We start from the raw sequence: 19,763 nt of genomic DNA, 5'->3' as shown, positions 1-19,763 counted from the left end.
AGTGCAATAAATGACCCCACACTTGAGTGCTAGGCCAAAATCAGGTAAAATGCAGTTTTTAGAGAAAAAAACATTTTTAAATTAAGTGCAACACAGGAAATCTCAACTCTCCTTTACGCTTTACCCTTATATGCTAACCTAAAAAAAATAATCTTGTCAAACTAGCTAACTCCTACAATAATATTGACAGATTTGCCACTGGGAACCCATTTAGAACTCACCACTGTCAGAACCTACAGTAGCTAGACTGGCTAGAACTAAAAAACATTCTGATACTTTCCCAACTTACCATTGTTCATAGGATTTTTTACCAACCAAACAACACCCCTATATTTTCTAACCTTATTACCCCCTACAGAAATCTCAATTCCGTACGCTGTTCTAGCAAACTTCTTGCTAGCATCAGCAAGTCTAATAACTTGGCAGGTGACTCCTTGTTATCCAATACTGCTGGAAAGAACTGGAATCTTCTGCCAACTGATTTAACTTTACTACCCTCCCTTCCGCTCTTTAAACAAAGGCTCAAGACACATCTTAAAACACACTGGTTATGCCCTTGTTGCAACCCTGACTAATCCTCTGCTTTCTCTACTGTTATTTCTATACTGCCTCCTTTCACCAATCAATACTGCTTACCCCTTTGGAAGTAGTAACTGTCACTAGTAAATTAAAATTTCTTAGGATATGAATTTATTCTTTGAATGTACTGTAAATTAGCTCAGATATCTTACTGTAAAGTGACTTGTCCTATCCTGTATTGTTTATTCATAAATTACTGTAATGTTCTTCACATCAATGCTCAGTACTTAGTATTTACCATCCTTTTTTTGTATAATTGTGCATGATATATTTGTGTGTTACTATAGGGAACTTTTCTCCCCGGGCCTCTACTGAAAATGGAAATATATCCAATTGGACTACCCCTGTAAACAAATGTAAAATAAAAATAAAATAATTAATTACCTCATGTATCATAATGTAAAATGACTTGTCTTATCCTGTATATCAATTTTTGTTAGTGTAATTTTTCTTCATTTTAATACTACTTAGCATTTTGAAATCCTCTCTTTTACTTTGTGATAATATTGTCATTTGTTAACAGGGAAAGTCCAACTTGGATTTAAACCAATTTTCAGTAGAGGCTCAGGGAGAAAAGCTCCAGATGCATGTTTTTGTAATGTGGGAGGAAACCCACACAAATGCAGGGAGAACATGCAGACTCCACACAGGAGACACCCCAGCCAAGAATTGAACTGGAGAACCTCTGGCTGTGAGGCAACAATGCTACCACTGCACCACTGCACTGTCTTTTTAAATTCTTTGTGGTAATATTGGAGCTTTTCTCCCCGGGCCTCAACTGAAAATGGAACTATATCCAGTTAGACTAGCCCGGTAAACAAATGTAAAAAAAATAAAATAAATAAATAGATACTTGCATAAGCAATATGCTTTCTCTTTAAAATGGGAAATCCAATCCAGTATTGGCAAACCATACTGTATTAAACTACTGATGTCTGTAGAAATGTAACTGTAGTTTGCTAAGGTATTTTCCGTTTTTAATACTCAGCTGATAAAAGCATGAAAGCAGAAGCATAGTGAGTACCAAAGGCTATCTGCTATGATACTCAGTATGTAAAACATGTAAGCCAGACACCAGTGACTGTGAAATGATATGTGGCTGGTTAAAGTTATGTTGTTTGAAATCTGGCAGTAATATGCATGCAAAATAATAACAGCTCTATGCCTCTGATAACACGTCACTCACCTGTGTGTGATATGCTGATATCTGGCAGTCCATAAGTTCATAGGTTCACAGGTTCATATATGTCTACTAAGCTAATGATTGTTAGGGCCTTTTTAAGCCTAGCCATGCATTCCAAATCTCTGACAAGTACTGGTACCCTTGCTGAGTGTAAGTAGGGGCTTGGGAGATTAAACATTTACAAACAATGGCCTGGGAGATGAACCACTTACAGGCTGCATGTGTCCATTAGAGACATATGTGATAAACCACGGATAAATTTCCTTCTCCCCATCCAATTGTCAAGTAACATTTGAATTGGGCTAGGGAGGAACTCTGCTTCACATGGATGGGGAGCCTGTTCCAGAGAAGCGGTAGTCTCTTGTATACATACGTGTCTCACCAGCAGGTCCTATTTATATCACAGGAAAGATTTCCGTCTTTAGAATGGGTAATTCTGGTGTTTGTTTTGCAGATATTCAGGAGATCCATCAGGGTAGGTTGCAACAATGCCTTGTATGCCAAGCATAGATCTCCCCTCAACAGCCTCTAGGAGACAGAATATAGGCATAGGGCTTTGAAGCGGTCTGGATAGGATATGTTACTTATGCCATATATTCTTTTAGTGAGGAACCTCTGTGGATGTTCCAGTTGTCAGATGTGCCTGGTTAGGTACATACCAAAGGGGGCATGGTAAGTCTGGTGAATGATGAATAAAGTGGAACAATAACTTCCTAGGGCCTAGATGCTATACCTTTGTTTATAAGTTGCACAACACAGAATGATTGCCTCACCACTTTAGACACAAGATGGTCAAAGGCTAGATTACTATGTACTTGTGTCCCCACGTCCCTTACTACTGGGTCAACACTTAGGAGGTTTTGCCAATAATTACCAGTGGTGGATGACTTCCTGAAGGATACTATTATGCATTTCTTGACATTTAGCTTTATTTCATGGCTCTGACAAGAGTTATATTTCGGTGTCAGTCCTGCTTGGGGAACATTAGTATCGGCGTGGAATACTATGACTGCTCCTAATTTACAATTGTCTGCAAATCTGGTCAGCCAGGGGGGGGGGTCCTTGATATTGGCCTTGACTTCAGAGAAGTAAATGCCACAAAGGAGTGGTCCTAGGACTGATCCCTAAGGGAATCCACTAGTGACTGATGTCTTTGTAGAAGTGGACTCCCCATTTCTAACTTCATGTGTACTCTCTGTGAACCAGCTGGCTATCCACTGGGTGACATAAGGGTTTATACCTAATCTCTTGAGTTTGTCAAGAATGCCTGAGTGGGGTATTGTGTCAAATGCCTTGGCCAGGTCAAGGTGGGCAGTGTGAACTGTTTTGCCCTCATCCATTGCTTTGATGACTTTCTCAAAGAAGTCCACCAGGTTGAGTAGACATGACCCACCCTTGCTGAAACCATATTGGGTTGGGTCCAGTGTCCAGAGGTTTCCTATGTCATTATTGATCATTTCCATGCTAATGTTTTCCATGGCTTTACATATAAGACTAATGAGACTAATGGGTCTGTAGTTTCCAATGTCTGTAGATGTCTCACTTTTGTGCAGCGGGATGAGTGTTTCTCTTCCCTGTTCATTAGGTACAAAGTCCATTTGGAGGCTACAGATAAATAGCGATTACAGAGGCCTGGTAGGTCATGCTTCATGCTATTTGGAAGGCATCCTGGGATATTATCAAGACCCATTGATGCAGTTTTGTTGGCCTTAGAGAGCGCATTGAAGACTTGCTCCCTAGTGATAGTTGGGGGAGTTACATTTGATGGCCATCTAACCCTGACTAAAGCCTCATCTACTTCCATATCCCTGCAATTTTTTATTTACTGCAACTAACCTATTACACTAAAAGGTTTGGAAAAAAGAAACTGTAACATCTTTGGAGATATTCTGTATATAAGCTGCACCTATAGGTTTGATAAGAGAAACTGTAACATATTTCTATATATTTCTGAATATAAACTGTATTCTTCATAGGCTTGAAATGTGGGACTGTAACTTGTATGTTAATACAATATGTTTGTGCTGAAATTGTCTGCCAGTAGGTTTGCTACATCTTCTGGCTTTTTTAATTTCTCCAAATTTTTTGGGTTTCTAATACCATAGGACTTTGAACTGGTCTGGATAGGATATGTTACGTATGCCGCATATTATTTTAGTGGCTCAGGATAGGTGGCTCCATTAACAATGAGGTCTTCACTCAGTTTTTTATTGCCTTTGAGGTTGCAGACATAGGTAAAGAACACCTTGTGGTTGTCCTTGGCATAGGAGGCCAATTTTACCTCAAGTTTGGCTTTGCTAGACTTTATTTGTCCTCTGTGGTATTTGCTTAGTTTGGTGAAACTGCTTTCACCCTACTGGGTACTACGCCACATACATTTTGTCATGATTTTCTTCCTTTATTTATTGAACCTACTGATACTGTGATTCCACCAATTGAGTTAGTTCTGTACATTCATACTGGGTGCAGTTGCCTCTCTGCAGATATTAACATGTTTGTCTAGCGTTTCTGTGAACCGGTCCACTTAGGCAGCAGTGTTGTCAGGGTTTATGGGGGCTTGAAATTTTGTAAGGTTATCACATTTAACAGTAGGAAATCAGCCTTAGAGTAGTTTCTGAACATTTCAAGGTTTGTTGGGTTTCAGGGTTTTATTTTTACTATGAAGGAGACTATTTTGTGGTCTGATCTTGATAGCATATCTCTCGAAACTCCAGATTTTCACAAAATGTCCAGATTTTTGCCTAATATTTTTGGTCAGTTCCTCATGAAAATTGTGATCTTCTCACAAATCAGAGACATCATATCCTTCAGAAAATACATGCTGTCAGAATTCCCGTTATTCTATCAACCTTCTAAGTTTATAAGAACAATATTTAAAATCTGCCCTATTTTTTGTGCCTTTGTCCACTCATTATTTTAGGCTTTGTCCAAATTTCTTGCACTAAGAGGTTATCAGAGACTACAATACATTAGCTGGTGTGCAGCACTTTCCCATATTAGTGATGACCAGATCAAGTATGTTTGCACCCCTGGTCGACATACCGACAATCTGGTCCATGGAGTTTGTGTTTACAAAATCCAGGAATCTCTGTGCCTGCACATTTGGTGTCATATACAATTCCCAGTTAATGGTACAGTAATTAAAATTGCCCATATATATGGTATTGGCTTGGATGGTGAGTGCTTCCAGTAAGCTTAAATATAAGATATGAGTTTCCTAGGTCATAGAGAGTGACCTATAGTTTGCAAAGAAGTGGTATGGGATTTTGCCTATGGCCATTTGAAAGTGGAGAAGCTCAAGTGCATTGCCCTGTTTGACCAGCTTTGAGGTATATTTATTTTTTATTTAAATCGAGACACCTCCATCTTTAGTCTCTCTCTGTATAGTAGTTGGTCGAAATGTGTGGAAGGCATTATGGTCTTGCGTTACTGGTGTGCTGCCCATGCCTTCAAACCATGCCTTAGTGACCGCATACACATCAGCATTCTCTAGGGTGAAGACAGCCTGTAGGAAGTGAAGTATTTTGTTTAGATTCCTAACATTGGGCAGTAACACCTTTAGATTTTCTTGGTTTTAATTTGCCATGTTGGAAGTACTTTCAGTTTGGCATTGCCTATCAAAGCACTCTGGGGAGGATGATGTTTTAGCTAATATTCAGAAACCCAGAGGAGAGAGGTGCAAACCATCCCTGGCAAGGCAGTGTGGTCTGTTGACTGTCTCCTTCCATGCTGACAGATATTACACTCTCTTAGAATGACACCTGAAACTAAACCAGTTATTAAAGTCAGTCATGTTTTGTTTGTATTCTGGCATCATCTTTGGAGAAGGTAAAATGCTGCTCAATGTTAGGCTCATACTAGCCTGATTGTTACCTTATGCTGGACTTTGATGAAACCTACCTGAGGTAAATGTTACAATTTAAATATCTTGTTTTACAGAGCAGTGTGGCATTGCTAGTTGCATTATTTACAGACAGACATATATAAAGCACAGACAGATGTGCACACACTTTAACTGAAACCCACACAAACTACACACAGTAATACATGCACAGTAAAATATACTGCTCTGAAGATATAAATAAAGCACAAGCAGTCAAAATATTAATTTGAATATATATATATATATATATATATATATATATATATATATATATATATATATATATAATATATATATATATATATATATATATATATGTACATGGATACACCCAAATATAAATAGGTACAATCTGGGGCATTCCCCCACTCTTTGTTATTGGTATGCTATGAACATCTTTTACCCACCTATACATGTCCTTGCTGGGACAGACGATTGGCTGATCCAGAAGGAAACCCAGGACAAAACAACGAGCAGAGTGGAGGGGACATACGTTTCCAGTATGAAATAAAGGATGTTCCTTCGAAGTTCGAAGTGTAGTATGAGTTTGGGATAGAACCCTATTGTGAGATACACAAACAGAAAGTAAAGTCATAGCCAGAAAGCATGTTCGCAGTTTCACTCTGTATTTTTGTCTTTGATCATTTCTAGCACCAAGATCCTTCATGTTCACAAAAAAAAAAAAAATCAGATCATGAGATCTAAACATAATAACTAAAACATGGAATGTGTTTTAGCAGTATAAAATAAAGCTAAATGGTTTCACTTGTACCCTTATTACATACACATTCAGTCTGGAATTCCAAACTTTTTGCCAAGCAACCCATTTGTGATTCTTTCTGGAATCTCACACATTCATGTGCCTACTTTATAAGTAAAGCCTCTTACACTGCTGAATGGCCAGTTGTAACTCCCCACAGAGGTCTGCATAATCAGTATAATACAATTACTTATGTAGAGTACATTAATTTAGCCTGATTTGTATCTAAGTAACTATACCTAATATTATATTATATTTAAACAGAGAGATGAAATGTCTTGATTCTGCTACATTTTGTACTTTACCACCCTTCTCCATAACTGCTTCACTTTTTCCTACAGGACACAGTCTCTCAAAAGAATAACTATTCACTGCATGTCAGGAACTTATCCTGTTCAGGACTGGCATACTTAAGGTGAGAATGTCACTTCTGCAACATACTTAAGGTGAGAACAGCATTTCAACTACTGTTTTGTCTACATGTATTTCATAAGAAGAAAACCCTACATACTAAGTAATAACACAATCCTCCCGAGTTAAGTCACTTCTCTCCTTCAACTAGGTTGAACCAATGCCTTTGTTAAAACGATTTTCCAGCCTGAGTACTTAAGAGCACTGACTCCTACGGGTATAATTTAATCATCTTCTTCAGTGTTCCTTTCCAAGCTACATGTCTGTACTAATGACATTAACCACAAAGCCTGGCTCATCTCCTATACCCATACTGGGCCTCACTTCTTATGTCTACCTAAGAGACACCTCATGGAGTTTAGACTGGTTTAGTTTAATACCGTTAGTAATTTTAACAAATATGCTACTCCGGATGCCTCACTATATACCTGTAACCTAATATCATGAGTCGTTTGGAACTATGGCTCAGGTTGGACCCTCCATTTCTCTCTTGTCTCTTTATGAAATGCCATTGCTGTGGAATGAATAAGTGTGGGATAAGGGTTGGTAGTTTAGCCTTGATGCTAGTCAAAATGGATCCATAGCAGTTCTGACATACGCCCTATGAATATAGTTTCAACTAGACATTGCCTAAGGTTATGACTGCTGATGATACAAATCTCTTTTTATGCTGAGCTATATTCCAGATATCCTCTTTACTGCATTTGGCTAGTGGAGCTGGGCTGATTTCTTCAACTGGTAAACACTAATGCCAGTATTGTGGGTACATCTGCTGTTAAACCATGTCTTCTACTTACCCATCTGTTGAAAGAATCCACCAGACCTAACATGGCTTCTGAATGCATTTTTTTCTTGGAGTTTACCATCTCACCCATGGGGGACAGGGTACATACTGTTGGTGTACCCCCAGCTGGGATGGCTGCCCATTCTCTAATAGTGATTACTTTGTATTTCAAATGTATAAATATTACTTGTACACTTCAGGAAATTAACCAGCACTGCGGGACATTGTCTTCTGCTAGAAACTAATTCTGTGGGGAGGAATGCAAGTCTTACTGCCGAACGTGTTTTTTTTCTGTCCCTTATTTCATTGTCTGTCACCTTATTCACCTCAAGAGCAAACACTTTCCTGCCCACCTTCAGAAGGATAACAGATGGGTCCCAAATGTGGATTATCAGCAAACAAAAACACGTCTAAATATTTGAGATAAGGTTCTGTCTGATTGGAAGGCCTATGACTCACCAGCCTTTGTAGAAGACTATATTAATCTCATGTTGCTAGGCTATCATGAGACAAAAAGTGACTTTACTCAAACAGCAATAAGCAAGGTCAATAACTAAACCACTCAAGATGTAAAAACAGATAAACTATCTTGTGCAATATATGTATGTATGTGTGACATCTCCCTTATATCCGGGCCAGCAATCAAAGAGACTCAATCCTCACCACTGACTCTGGTGACGGACACTCACTAAGCATAAAGATGGAGTCACACAGTATTTTCAGATGCAGCTCCCTGCACCAAGCTTAATTTGCCTTAAGAGCACACAGAGAGCACTCTCCTGATTTGGGACTGGACTCTTTTACTCTCTCCAGGCCCACATAAAACTCCACACTGACCACATTGGAGCTCTGTGTCTCTATTCCCAGCCCAGTAGCTGTCACACATACTTCAATATTTAATGTTCACACACACACACATACACACACACACACACACACACACACACACACACACACACACACACACACACATACACACACACCTGGGAAAAGCTGGCACAGATTTACTAGCTGTGCCCCTTTCTGCCCAGACTTTAAGGTAATCTGGCTGCCACCAGTCAGCTATTTTAAGGCTCTTACAAAGGGTACCCAATTATAGTGTGCACAATTAATATTAATAGTGGAGTGTGGCCAAAGCAGCAAGGCTTTCTGGAGCAGCCACAGTGTCACCAAAATAAGTATAAGTTTATTTATTTTATTTTATTTTATTTTACATTTGTTGACCGGGCTAGTCCAGCTGGATAATTTCCATTTTCAGAGGAGGCCCGGGGAGAAAAGCTCCACAATTGAAAACAAGGTTAAACATTTAAGCAACAATGCATACATTTTAGTCTAGTAAAAAATACAGCTAAAAAAACAGATGAAAAACAAATAGTCCTAACTATATATTAAGAAAGGTTGTATAAACATAATTGTTGAAGAAATTGTTTGTACTTTTTTTTTTTTTTTTTAAGTACTCTCAAGATGTCAAAAGCATTCTCTAAAGGTTCAGCCACAGTAAAGGTGTTAAAATATTTAATAACAAATAATAAAATAGAAAACAAGAGAATATTGAATACAATAAACAACAGAGTTTCAACCACAGAGTCTTCAAAAATAATACAGTTTGGATAGTTTCTCACAGTTACACAAAACAATACTAAACTATTCTCACTAGATGTCCCTGTCCAACTAAGGAATTACTGTTCCCTCACTACTCACTAAAGCAAGATAAGCTGATATGTACTGAGTGTCTTACCACAGCAAAAGCCAGATAATGTCTGTCGCACTATCTCTAATGCACTGACTGACGGTGTGGATGTGTGAGATACATATATATATATATATATATATATATATATATATATATATATATATATATATTTCCTGTTGGAGATCATTCCTGTCAGAAATCTTTTCTGTCAGATTCTGTGCTGCTGCGAGGGTTCCAAAGAGTTCAGCTGGTTAGAGGATGATATCACCTCTGGTCACCTGACTCTGGTACAATACACACATAGAGCTTCTGAAAGCTATAACACAATTTCAAACTTTCCACCCTTCTAGGGTTCTCTGATAAAACACTCACATTTGATTAGTTACAGCAGTACAACCTAAAGTACATTTTTTACACAGGTAACTTTACAAACATATTTTTAACACCAGCATCTGTACAAATCAGAGAGATAATCAAATGACAAACTTTTTTTTTTACAAAACTCCAGCTGGCTGTGCTGGCATATGTACACATGTACTACCCTTCTCTCCCTGGCACAGATGGCACAACCTCCTAACATTAGAGGATGCAATACAGGTAGACAGTTAAGTACAAATATCGTTGGTAGTAGCTGAATGAAGAGGCAAAACATGATGCATACTCTTAGGAACATATTAACAATGCTAGACAAATGAACACGAGCAGATACCTAGTCATATACACCTTTAAGAAGACACAAAAGTTTGCGCCTCCCTTTCAAGCTCTTAATACTGCTTATCTCCCAAATCAAGCAGGGCCATACATGATAACCCTGGTGTAAATCTGTCTACTCATCCAGTTATCAAGACTAGCCTTAAAGCTAGCCAAAGCTGTACCTTGTTTGACTTGTAGTGGGAACTTTTTCCATAGGCTATTAATACATTGAGTTAGGGACCTGTCTTGCCAGTGAGACTTGTTTACTTTTTTCGGTGTAGATTTAGGTCCCAAGTGTAGGTGTTTGTAGAGAACTGACTTTGCAAATGAACAGAAGGTGAAACTGGATTTACTCTTTTGTGGACAAGGCTACTGAGTATGAGGAGTTGTATGCTAATCCATCAGGATAGTCGAAGGATTAAAGCCTTTAATTTTCTTGCTAAGGTATCTTTGGGGCTTTTGTAGTTGAGCAGTATGCATCAAATAATACATACCAATGGGGGCTTTGTATTCAGTGATGGCCTGATAAAGGAACAGCGCAGTGACAGGCTGATGTGTTTGAATGTTGAAGATATTTCCTTGGAAATTATCTGAGCCAGATAGAAGTATGTTCTGGCTATTGTGGAAACATCCTGGCCAAATGAAAGAACATTGTCCACATAAGTACCAAGGTCTCTTATGACCATGTCTATCTAAACAGGAGTACATCTTATAACATACAATTTTAACAAATGCCACTATTCTGTCCTTTTTGCATTTAATGTGAAACTGTTTTCAATACACTAGGTATGCCTGTATTTCAGCCCTTGATGGAACTGTTTAGTATCAATGAAGGAGTCAATAACAATGCTATTCTTACAGTTTTCAACAAACTTCTACAATTTTATATTCAGAGTGGGTTCTAGCAACTTTCAGAACTTAAGATCTGTTTGATAGCCAATTTGCAATCCAGTGGATAACACAAGGGTTTACATTAAGTTTTTCTATTTTTTTAAAGAATATCATCATGGGAGATAGTGTCAAAAGCCTTGCCCAGATCAATATAAGCAGTGTGCATTGAGTGATCACTGTCCACAATGTCTATACCCCTTTTAAAGAAGATAACTAGCTTGAGGGGACAGGATCTGCCCTTCACAAAACCAAACTAACTGGAGTCTGGATCAGTTAAGTTGCATTACAAATTAGTAGTAAGCTAACTGCCCTTGTGGGCCATTTTAAGCCTAGCCAACTACCCAATGTGAGAATCAAATCATGTACCTTGTGCCTGCAAGGTAAACACCTTAACCATTATGCCAACCTCACACCTTGCTTGCATAAATGAGTTATGTTATGATACATTCCATGACTTTGCATATAACGCTGATGATATTGATAGGCCTGCAATTGTCTGGCACTTTAGGGGGACATCCTTGTTTAGGGGAGTTACAGCATCTATTTTCCAAGAATCAGGCACAAACACTGTGGATTGCCTGAATCTGAACAGTTTAAGTAGAAGCTCACCTTGTGCATTCCTGGCACTAATGAGAATGCAGTGTTGTGGGTTGTCTGGTCCTACAGAAGTATTATGTTTAGCCTTTGACAGGGATTTTAAGACTTGTTCCAATGTGATTTCAGGACAAATAAAATTTTATGGGATATTTTGGGTTACAACGTGCATTGGTGGGGTAAAAATACTTGATTTGCCTGGTAATATATTGGCTACATCTTTAGGACTGGAATATTTGGTATCATTACAGATGAATTCAGTGTATTGCTGGACATTATTCCTTAATATCCTAACATAACTAAAACATTTGTAGTTTCCTCTGGTATCCAAAATGACCTCAAGCTTGTACTCTGCATTACATTTTTTAATAGTACTCTTAAGTTACTTGCTGGCATTTTTAATGGGGTCCTGAAATAAGGGGCTGGGGCTTCTAACAACTTTTGATAATTTTCTTTCTTTTGTCATACAGTTTCTTAATACAGGAGTTCCAGCAGAACATTTTATTCCTGAATTTACTGTTATATTTATGCAGATGTTTACTGAATTTTCAATGCAGCTGTTTAGGTGATGGTAAAAGTCAGAGGTTAATGTGACAGTCCTCTCACTTGGGTCTACTTGCAGGGAATTGATGGAAATTTTAAATAGGTCTTCTACAAACTGAAATAAGTTTGTCCTGGGGAAGTCCTTCAAGGTGGTCTTATCTACTGGTAGGAGAGTCCCACTATGTCTGATGGAAAAGATGACTGAGTTGTGGTCAGATTTAACTAGGGATGAAGAGATACATGGTGGAACATAGGTGGAGGCTAGGTTAGTAAGGACCAGGTTAAGAATATTAGAGTCTCTAGTGAGTAGTTTTACAATTTGTTGTAGCATATTGGAATTAACAAAATCTAGGAAATGCTGAGAATATCCATATTTAGAGAAGTTAGAGTCCCAAATAGTACTTGAGTATTTGAACGTGTTAAGTTAAGATAATTTCCATGGTCTTTGGAGCATTCATGAGGATCTGTAGCTAGCAATGATGGAAAAGATGGATTTGTTAAGGGTGTTTGGAATTCCAAGATAAAATTGTGAGTAATCTGACATGAAATGAATGTATTTCTGGCAAGTATAGATGCTCCCCCCACAGATACCCAAGGGTCTGAAGGCATGCTGGTTGTAGAACCCTGGTATAGAGGGAGTGCTATCATTGTACTGAACCCATGTCTCAGCAACTACACAAGTATGAATATGTGTTTGAGTTGCAGGAGGGGGACTTCCTAATCGTCTAAGACAACTACCAGATTGTTGGGGGAACATTAGGGGACTCTGCCTAAAAAGGTACTACAGGGGGAACCAAAGAGCTCAGCCAGTATGTGGAAGCCCTGGAATAAGAGGTGCATCACTGTTGAAACACAAAGTCTTATCTGCCATCTAATTCTAGGCTGACACTTATTGAATAACCTTAGAATGACACCAACTCCTTAGCCATTTGCTAAAGCCAGTTAGGTATCATTCTAAGTTCCATCTGCATGTCCCTTTGGGTGTAGCACCTCAGGTCATTCACTCTCACATGGGCAACCACAATGTCATAGTCATTTTAGTCTAGTTTAAGAGCTTCTCATAAACTTTGCTGCAGCTACTGACTAATGAGTAATCACGTGGTACATACAATTTACTGATAACATCCTCTTAAAGCTGTAACTACTGCATCATTAAAGCTGTAACTACTGCATCATCATCATCATCATCATCATCATCATCACTAGATGAGCATATGCTACGCTACACCCCCCTTTTCATGGCCCATATCATTTACTGGTAACATCCTTTTAAGGCTGTAACTACTGCATCATCATCATCACTAGATGAACATATGCTTCACCCCCTTTTCTTTATAATAAATACATATAAGGCATTAAGATTTAAATATGATAATATTGGTATAAAGTATAACATGTAATACAAAAATTTAAAGAGCAACACATTTGAATATTAAGTAACATTAATGTCAGACAGAAAAAGTCACTTTGGAGATTCACAGGCACTTTACATTGCATAGATGTATACAGATAACTGGATGGGAAACAGAAAATACACCCCTGGGATTCCACCTGTGCCCATACTGGACAGGGGCTTTGGGTGCTGACTTTTCTAAAAATGGGCTAAACTCTTGGCTAGGCTTATAAAGGCCTCAGGGCCAATAGCCTAGTAACCTCCTATGATCCCATAATGTGACAGGGTACTAGTGATACACCTGGTTGTGAAGCAGTACCATTTCCAAGTATATATTGAGAAACAAAACATCTCCAGTTGATAAACTTCCTCATCTTGATGTCAAACAAATGCTTTCCCTTGTTTCACTAAATCTGTTTAACAGAGGAAAATAAATAGACTTCACATGTGATACATATAACAACTACATACAAACTCAACAAGAACTATCACATACATATAAATACAACGTATGCAATACCAACTACATACAAACTCAACAAGAGCTATCGCCTACATATAAATCCAATGTATACAATACCAACTACATACAAACTCAACAAGAGCTATCACCTACATATAAATCCAATGCATAAAATACCAACTACATACAGACTCAACAAGAGCTATCACCTACATATAAATCCAATGTATGCAATACCAACTACATACGAACTCAACAAGAGCTATCACTTACATATAAATCCAATGTATACAATACCAACTACATGCAAACTCAACAAGAGCTATCACACGCATATAAATCCAACGCATACAATACCAACTACATATGAACTCAACAAGAGCTATCAAATACATATAAATCCAATGTATACAATACCAACTACATAGAAACTCAACAAGAGCTATCATATACATATAAATCCAATGCATACAATACCAACTACATACAAACTCATCCAATGCATACAATACCAACTACACACAAACTCAACAAAAGCAATCACACACATATGGATCCAATGTATACAATACAAACTACATACAAACTCAATAAGAGCTATCACATACATAGAAATCCAGTGTGTACAACACCAACTACATACAAACTCAACAAGAGCTATCACCTACATATAAATCCAACGTATACAATACCAACTACATACAAACTCAACAAGAGCTAGCACATACATATAAATCCAACGTATGCAATAACAACTACATACAAACTCAACAAGAGCTATCACCTACATATAAATCCAATATATACAATACCAACTACATACAAACTCAACAAGAGCTATCACCTACATATAAATCCAATGCATACAATACCAACTACATACAAACTCATCAAGAGCTATCACACACATATAAATCCAACGCATACAATACCAACTACATATAAACTCAACTAGTGCTATCACATACATATAAATCCAATGAATACAACACCAACTACATATAAACTCAGCAAGCACTATCACATACATATAAATCCAACGTATACAATACCAACTACATACAAACTCAACAAGAGCTATCACATTCATATAAATCCAATGTATACAATAACAACTACATACAAACTCAATAAGAGCTATCACATAGATATAAATCCAATGTATACAATACCAACTACATACAAACGCAACAAGACCTATCACATACATATAAATCCAATGTATATAATACCAACTACATACAAACTCAACAAGAGCTATCACATACATATAAATCCAACGTATACAATACCAACTGCATACAAAAGCAACAAGAGCTATTACGCACATATAAATCCAACGTATGCAATACCAACTGCATACAAACTCAACAAGAGCTATCACATACATATAAATCCAATGTATACAATACCAACTAAATACAAACTCAACAAGAGCTGTCATATACATATAAATCCAATGCATACAATACCAACTACATACAAACTCATCCAATGCATACAATACCAACTACATACAAACTCAACAAGAGCAATCACATACATATAAATCCAATGCATACAATACCAACTACTTACAAACTCAACAAGAGCAATCACATACATATGAATCCAATGTATACAATACCAACAACATACAAACTCAACAAGAGCTATCACATACATATAAATCCAATGTGTACCACACCAACTACATACAAACTCATCAAGAGATATCACATACATATAAATCCAATGTATACAATACCAACTACATACAAACTCAACAAGGGCTATCACAAACATATAAATCCAACGTATGCAATACCAACTACATACAAACTCAACAAGAGCTATCACATACATATAAATCCAATGTATACAATACCAGCTACATACAAACTCAACAAGAGCTATCACATACATATAAATCCAATGTATACAATACAACCTACATACAAACTCAACAAGAACTATCACATACATATAAATCCAATGTATACAATACCAACTACATACAAACTCAACAAGTGCTATCACATACATATAAATCCAATGTATGCAACACCAACTACATACAAACTCAGCAAGAGCTATCACATACATATAAATCCAACATATACAATACCAACTACATACAAACTCAACAAGAGCTATCACATACATATAACGCCAATGTATACAAATCCAACTACATACAAACTCAACAAGAGCTATCACATACATATAAATCCAACGTATACAATACCAACTACATACAAACTCAACAAGAGCTATCACATTCATATAAATCCAATGTATACAATACTAACTACATACAAACTCAATAAGAGCTATCACATAGATATAAATCCAATGTATACAATACCAACAACATACAAACTCAACAAGAGCTATCACATACATATAAATCCAGTGTATATAATACCAACTACATACAAACTCAACAAGAGCTATCACATACATATAAATCCAACATATACAATACCAACTGCATACAAAGGCAACAAGAGCTATTACGCACTTATAAATCCAACATATGCAATACCAACTACATACAAACTCAACAAGAGCTATCACGTACATATAAATCCATCGTATGCTATACCAACTACATACAAACTCAACAAGAGCTATCACATACATATAATTCCAATGTATGCAACACCAACTACATACAAACTGAACAAGAGCTATCACATACATATAAATCCAATGTATACAATACCAACTACATACAAACTCAACAAGAGCTATCACATACATATAATGCCAATGTATACAATGCCAACTACATACAAACTCAACAAGAGCTATCACATACATATAAATCCAATGTATACAATACCAACTACATACAAACTCAACAAGAGCTATCATATACATATAAATCCAATGCATACAATACCAACTACATACAAACTCATCCAATGCATACAATACCAACTACATACACACTGAACAAGAGCAATCACATACATATAAATCCAATGCATACAATACCAACTACATACAAACTGAACAAGAGCAATCACATACATATGAATCCAACGTATACAATACCAACTACATACAAACTCAACAAGAGCTATCACATACATATAAATCCAATGTGTACCACACCAACTACATACAAACTCATCAAGAGCTATCACATACATATAAATCCAATGTATACAATACCATCTACATACAAACTCAACAAGGGCTATCACAAACATATAAATCCAATGTATACAATACCAACTACATACAAACTCAACAAGAGCTATCACATGCATATAAATCCAATGTATACAATACCAGCTACATACAAACTCAACAAGAGCTATCACATACAGATAAATCCAATGTATACAATACAACCTACATACAAACTCAACAAGAGCAATCACATACATATAAATCCAATGCATACAATACCAACTACATACAATTACAACAAGAACTATCACCTACATATAAATCCAATGCATACCATATCAACTACATACAAACTCAACAAGAGCTATCACCTACATATAAATCCAATGCATACAATACCAACTACATACAAACTCAACAAGAGCTATCACCTACATTAAATCCAATGTATACAATACCAACTATATACAAACTCAACAAGAGCTATTACCTACATATAAAGCCAGTGTATACAATACCAACTACATACAAACTCAACAAGCGCTATCACCTACATATAAATCTAATGTATACAATACCAACTACATACAAACTCAACAAGAGCTATCACATACATATAAATCCAGTGTATACAATACCAACTACATACAAACTCAACAAGAGCTATCACATACATATAAATCCAATGTATACAATACCAACTACATACAAACTCAACAAGAGCTATCACATACATTTAAATCCAATGCATACAATACCAACTACATAGAAACTCAACAAGAGCTATCACATACATATAAATCCAGTGTATACAATACCTACTGCATACAAACTCAAGAAGAGCTATCACATACATGTAAATCCAATGTATACAATACCAACTACATGCAAACTCAACAAGAACTATCACATACATATAAATCCAATGTATACAATCCCAACTACATACAAACTCAACAAGAGCTATCTCCTACATATTAATCCAATGTATACAATACCAACTACATACAAACTCAACAAGAGCTATCACATACATATAAATCCAATGTATGCAATACCAACTACATACAAACTCAACAAGAGCTATCACATACATTTAAATCCAATGCATACAATACCAACTACATAGAAACTCAACAAGAGCTATCACATACATATAAATCCAGTGTATACAATACCTACTGCATACAAAAGCAACAAGAGCTATCACATACATGTAAATCCAATGTATACAATACCAACTACATGCAAACTCAACAAGAACTATCACATACATATAAATCCAATGTATACAATCCCAACTACATACAAACTCAACAAGAGCTATCTCCTACATATTAATCCAATGTATACAATACCAACTACATACAAACTCAACAAGAGCTATCACATACATATACATCCAATGTATAGAAAGTTTACCAAATTTAAACAATAAATAAAGAAATAAAAATACAAGTGCTGCAACCAGTCTGAAAATGTCATTGCTAGTAAAACTGACCTGAATAAAAATATGCTACCGTTGTGTTTAAAGGCTTCACCACTCATTGTGACACAACTTCTCTGAACCTAAATCCAGAATATAAGGTACTTCACTTATCACACAGAAAACCCTTACATGTTCCATATTTATGTATATAGGGAGCTCTTCAATTCGGTGAATATCTCACATAATGCAGCTTTCCTTATCCTAGCTACCTGAATTGACGAGTCCCTGAACACTTTTACCATAATCTGCTAAGATATCTAAGTGTGTGAGTAGTTTTTTTCCTCCTTGCCACAATATATGTGACTCTACATTTAAGCTTATTTTTGTCAGACATTTCGCAGGTGTTTTTTTCACCTTTATGTTCTTTATATAATTTGGTCTATTTGCCATTTGTTTGGTAGTAGATTTTACGTAACTATGGAGGAATTCAATCAGAAAAAGAAAAGAACTGGGCACTTTGACACAAAACCAGAACTTCACTGAGAGTATTAATATTTTTTAGTGTCATGAATAAAACATAGTTATTCATTATGCGTATAGTGCTCACTTGAATTTTTTCTTCATGCTAAATTGGACCATTGTCATTCCTTTCCTTTTGTGTTGCATTCCGTTTGGTGAACCTCCCTACAGTTAGTTTGTGTTTGGACAAAATGTACTGTCTGGCTATCTGCCCCAGATGGATGGAGCCCCAAGAGTTACACAGGTAACTAGGGTTCAAACAGTGGTCTCCGCACAAGAGGAGCTGGATGGGGTGAGGGGCAGAATGAAGAAGCAGAGCCCCTCACCTCCCTCTTGGAAAGGAATTTGGGGTATATGTCTGAACTCATTGTTGGTGGTAGAATCAATGGCAGAGACTGGTGGATACATCAAGGCGTTGCTTACAATGGGGGTGGGGGGCAGGCTGTTTGATTGTGTGTTTGTGGATGCAGGGATGTACATCACTAAGTCCATTGTACCCTACCATCTTGGATACTTCAGGCATGGGCAGAGTACTGGTACAGTTAAGAGATAAAAGCCCTCTATCTATGCATATGATGGTCTCACACCAAGTTTGCCTAATCCTCACCCTTGACACAAATGAGCAACAGAGATATGAAAAGGGGAATAAAAGGATGACGGCTATGGCCCAGGGTGAGAGCTAATGGTTAGTGCAAGATGGTGGAAAAATATATTAAAAATCTTGTATTGGCTTCAGTTTTGGGTTGGCATAATGGTTAAGGTGTTTATCTTATGGACACAAGGTATGGGGTATGATTTTCACCTTTGAGAAGAATGGATAGG

At 36.9% G+C, this 19,763-nt stretch overlaps 1 protein-coding gene across 1 annotated transcript in view; it reads right to left on the bottom strand.

Moving 5' to 3' along the window:
• The window catches only part of LOC122799792 (gamma-aminobutyric acid type A receptor subunit pi), a 930,262-nt gene that overhangs the window by 57,233 nt on the left and 853,266 nt on the right, over positions 1-19,763 (bottom strand). The window contains exon 9 of the mRNA XM_044069090.1: positions 6,053-6,205. Within this exon, the coding sequence (XP_043925025.1) occupies positions 6,053-6,205 (153 nt within the window). The remainder of the gene's footprint in view (positions 1-6,052; positions 6,206-19,763) is intronic.

Source organism: Protopterus annectens, chromosome 4.part0 (assembly GCF_019279795.1).
Source record: "Protopterus annectens isolate FY-2018-M chromosome 4.part0, PAN1.0, whole genome shotgun sequence".
Lineage (NCBI taxonomy): Eukaryota > Metazoa > Chordata > Ceratodontiformes > Protopteridae > Protopterus > Protopterus annectens.
The sequence above is the reverse complement of the archived record's forward strand: the minus strand, read 5'-3'. Positions and strand labels throughout refer to the sequence as shown.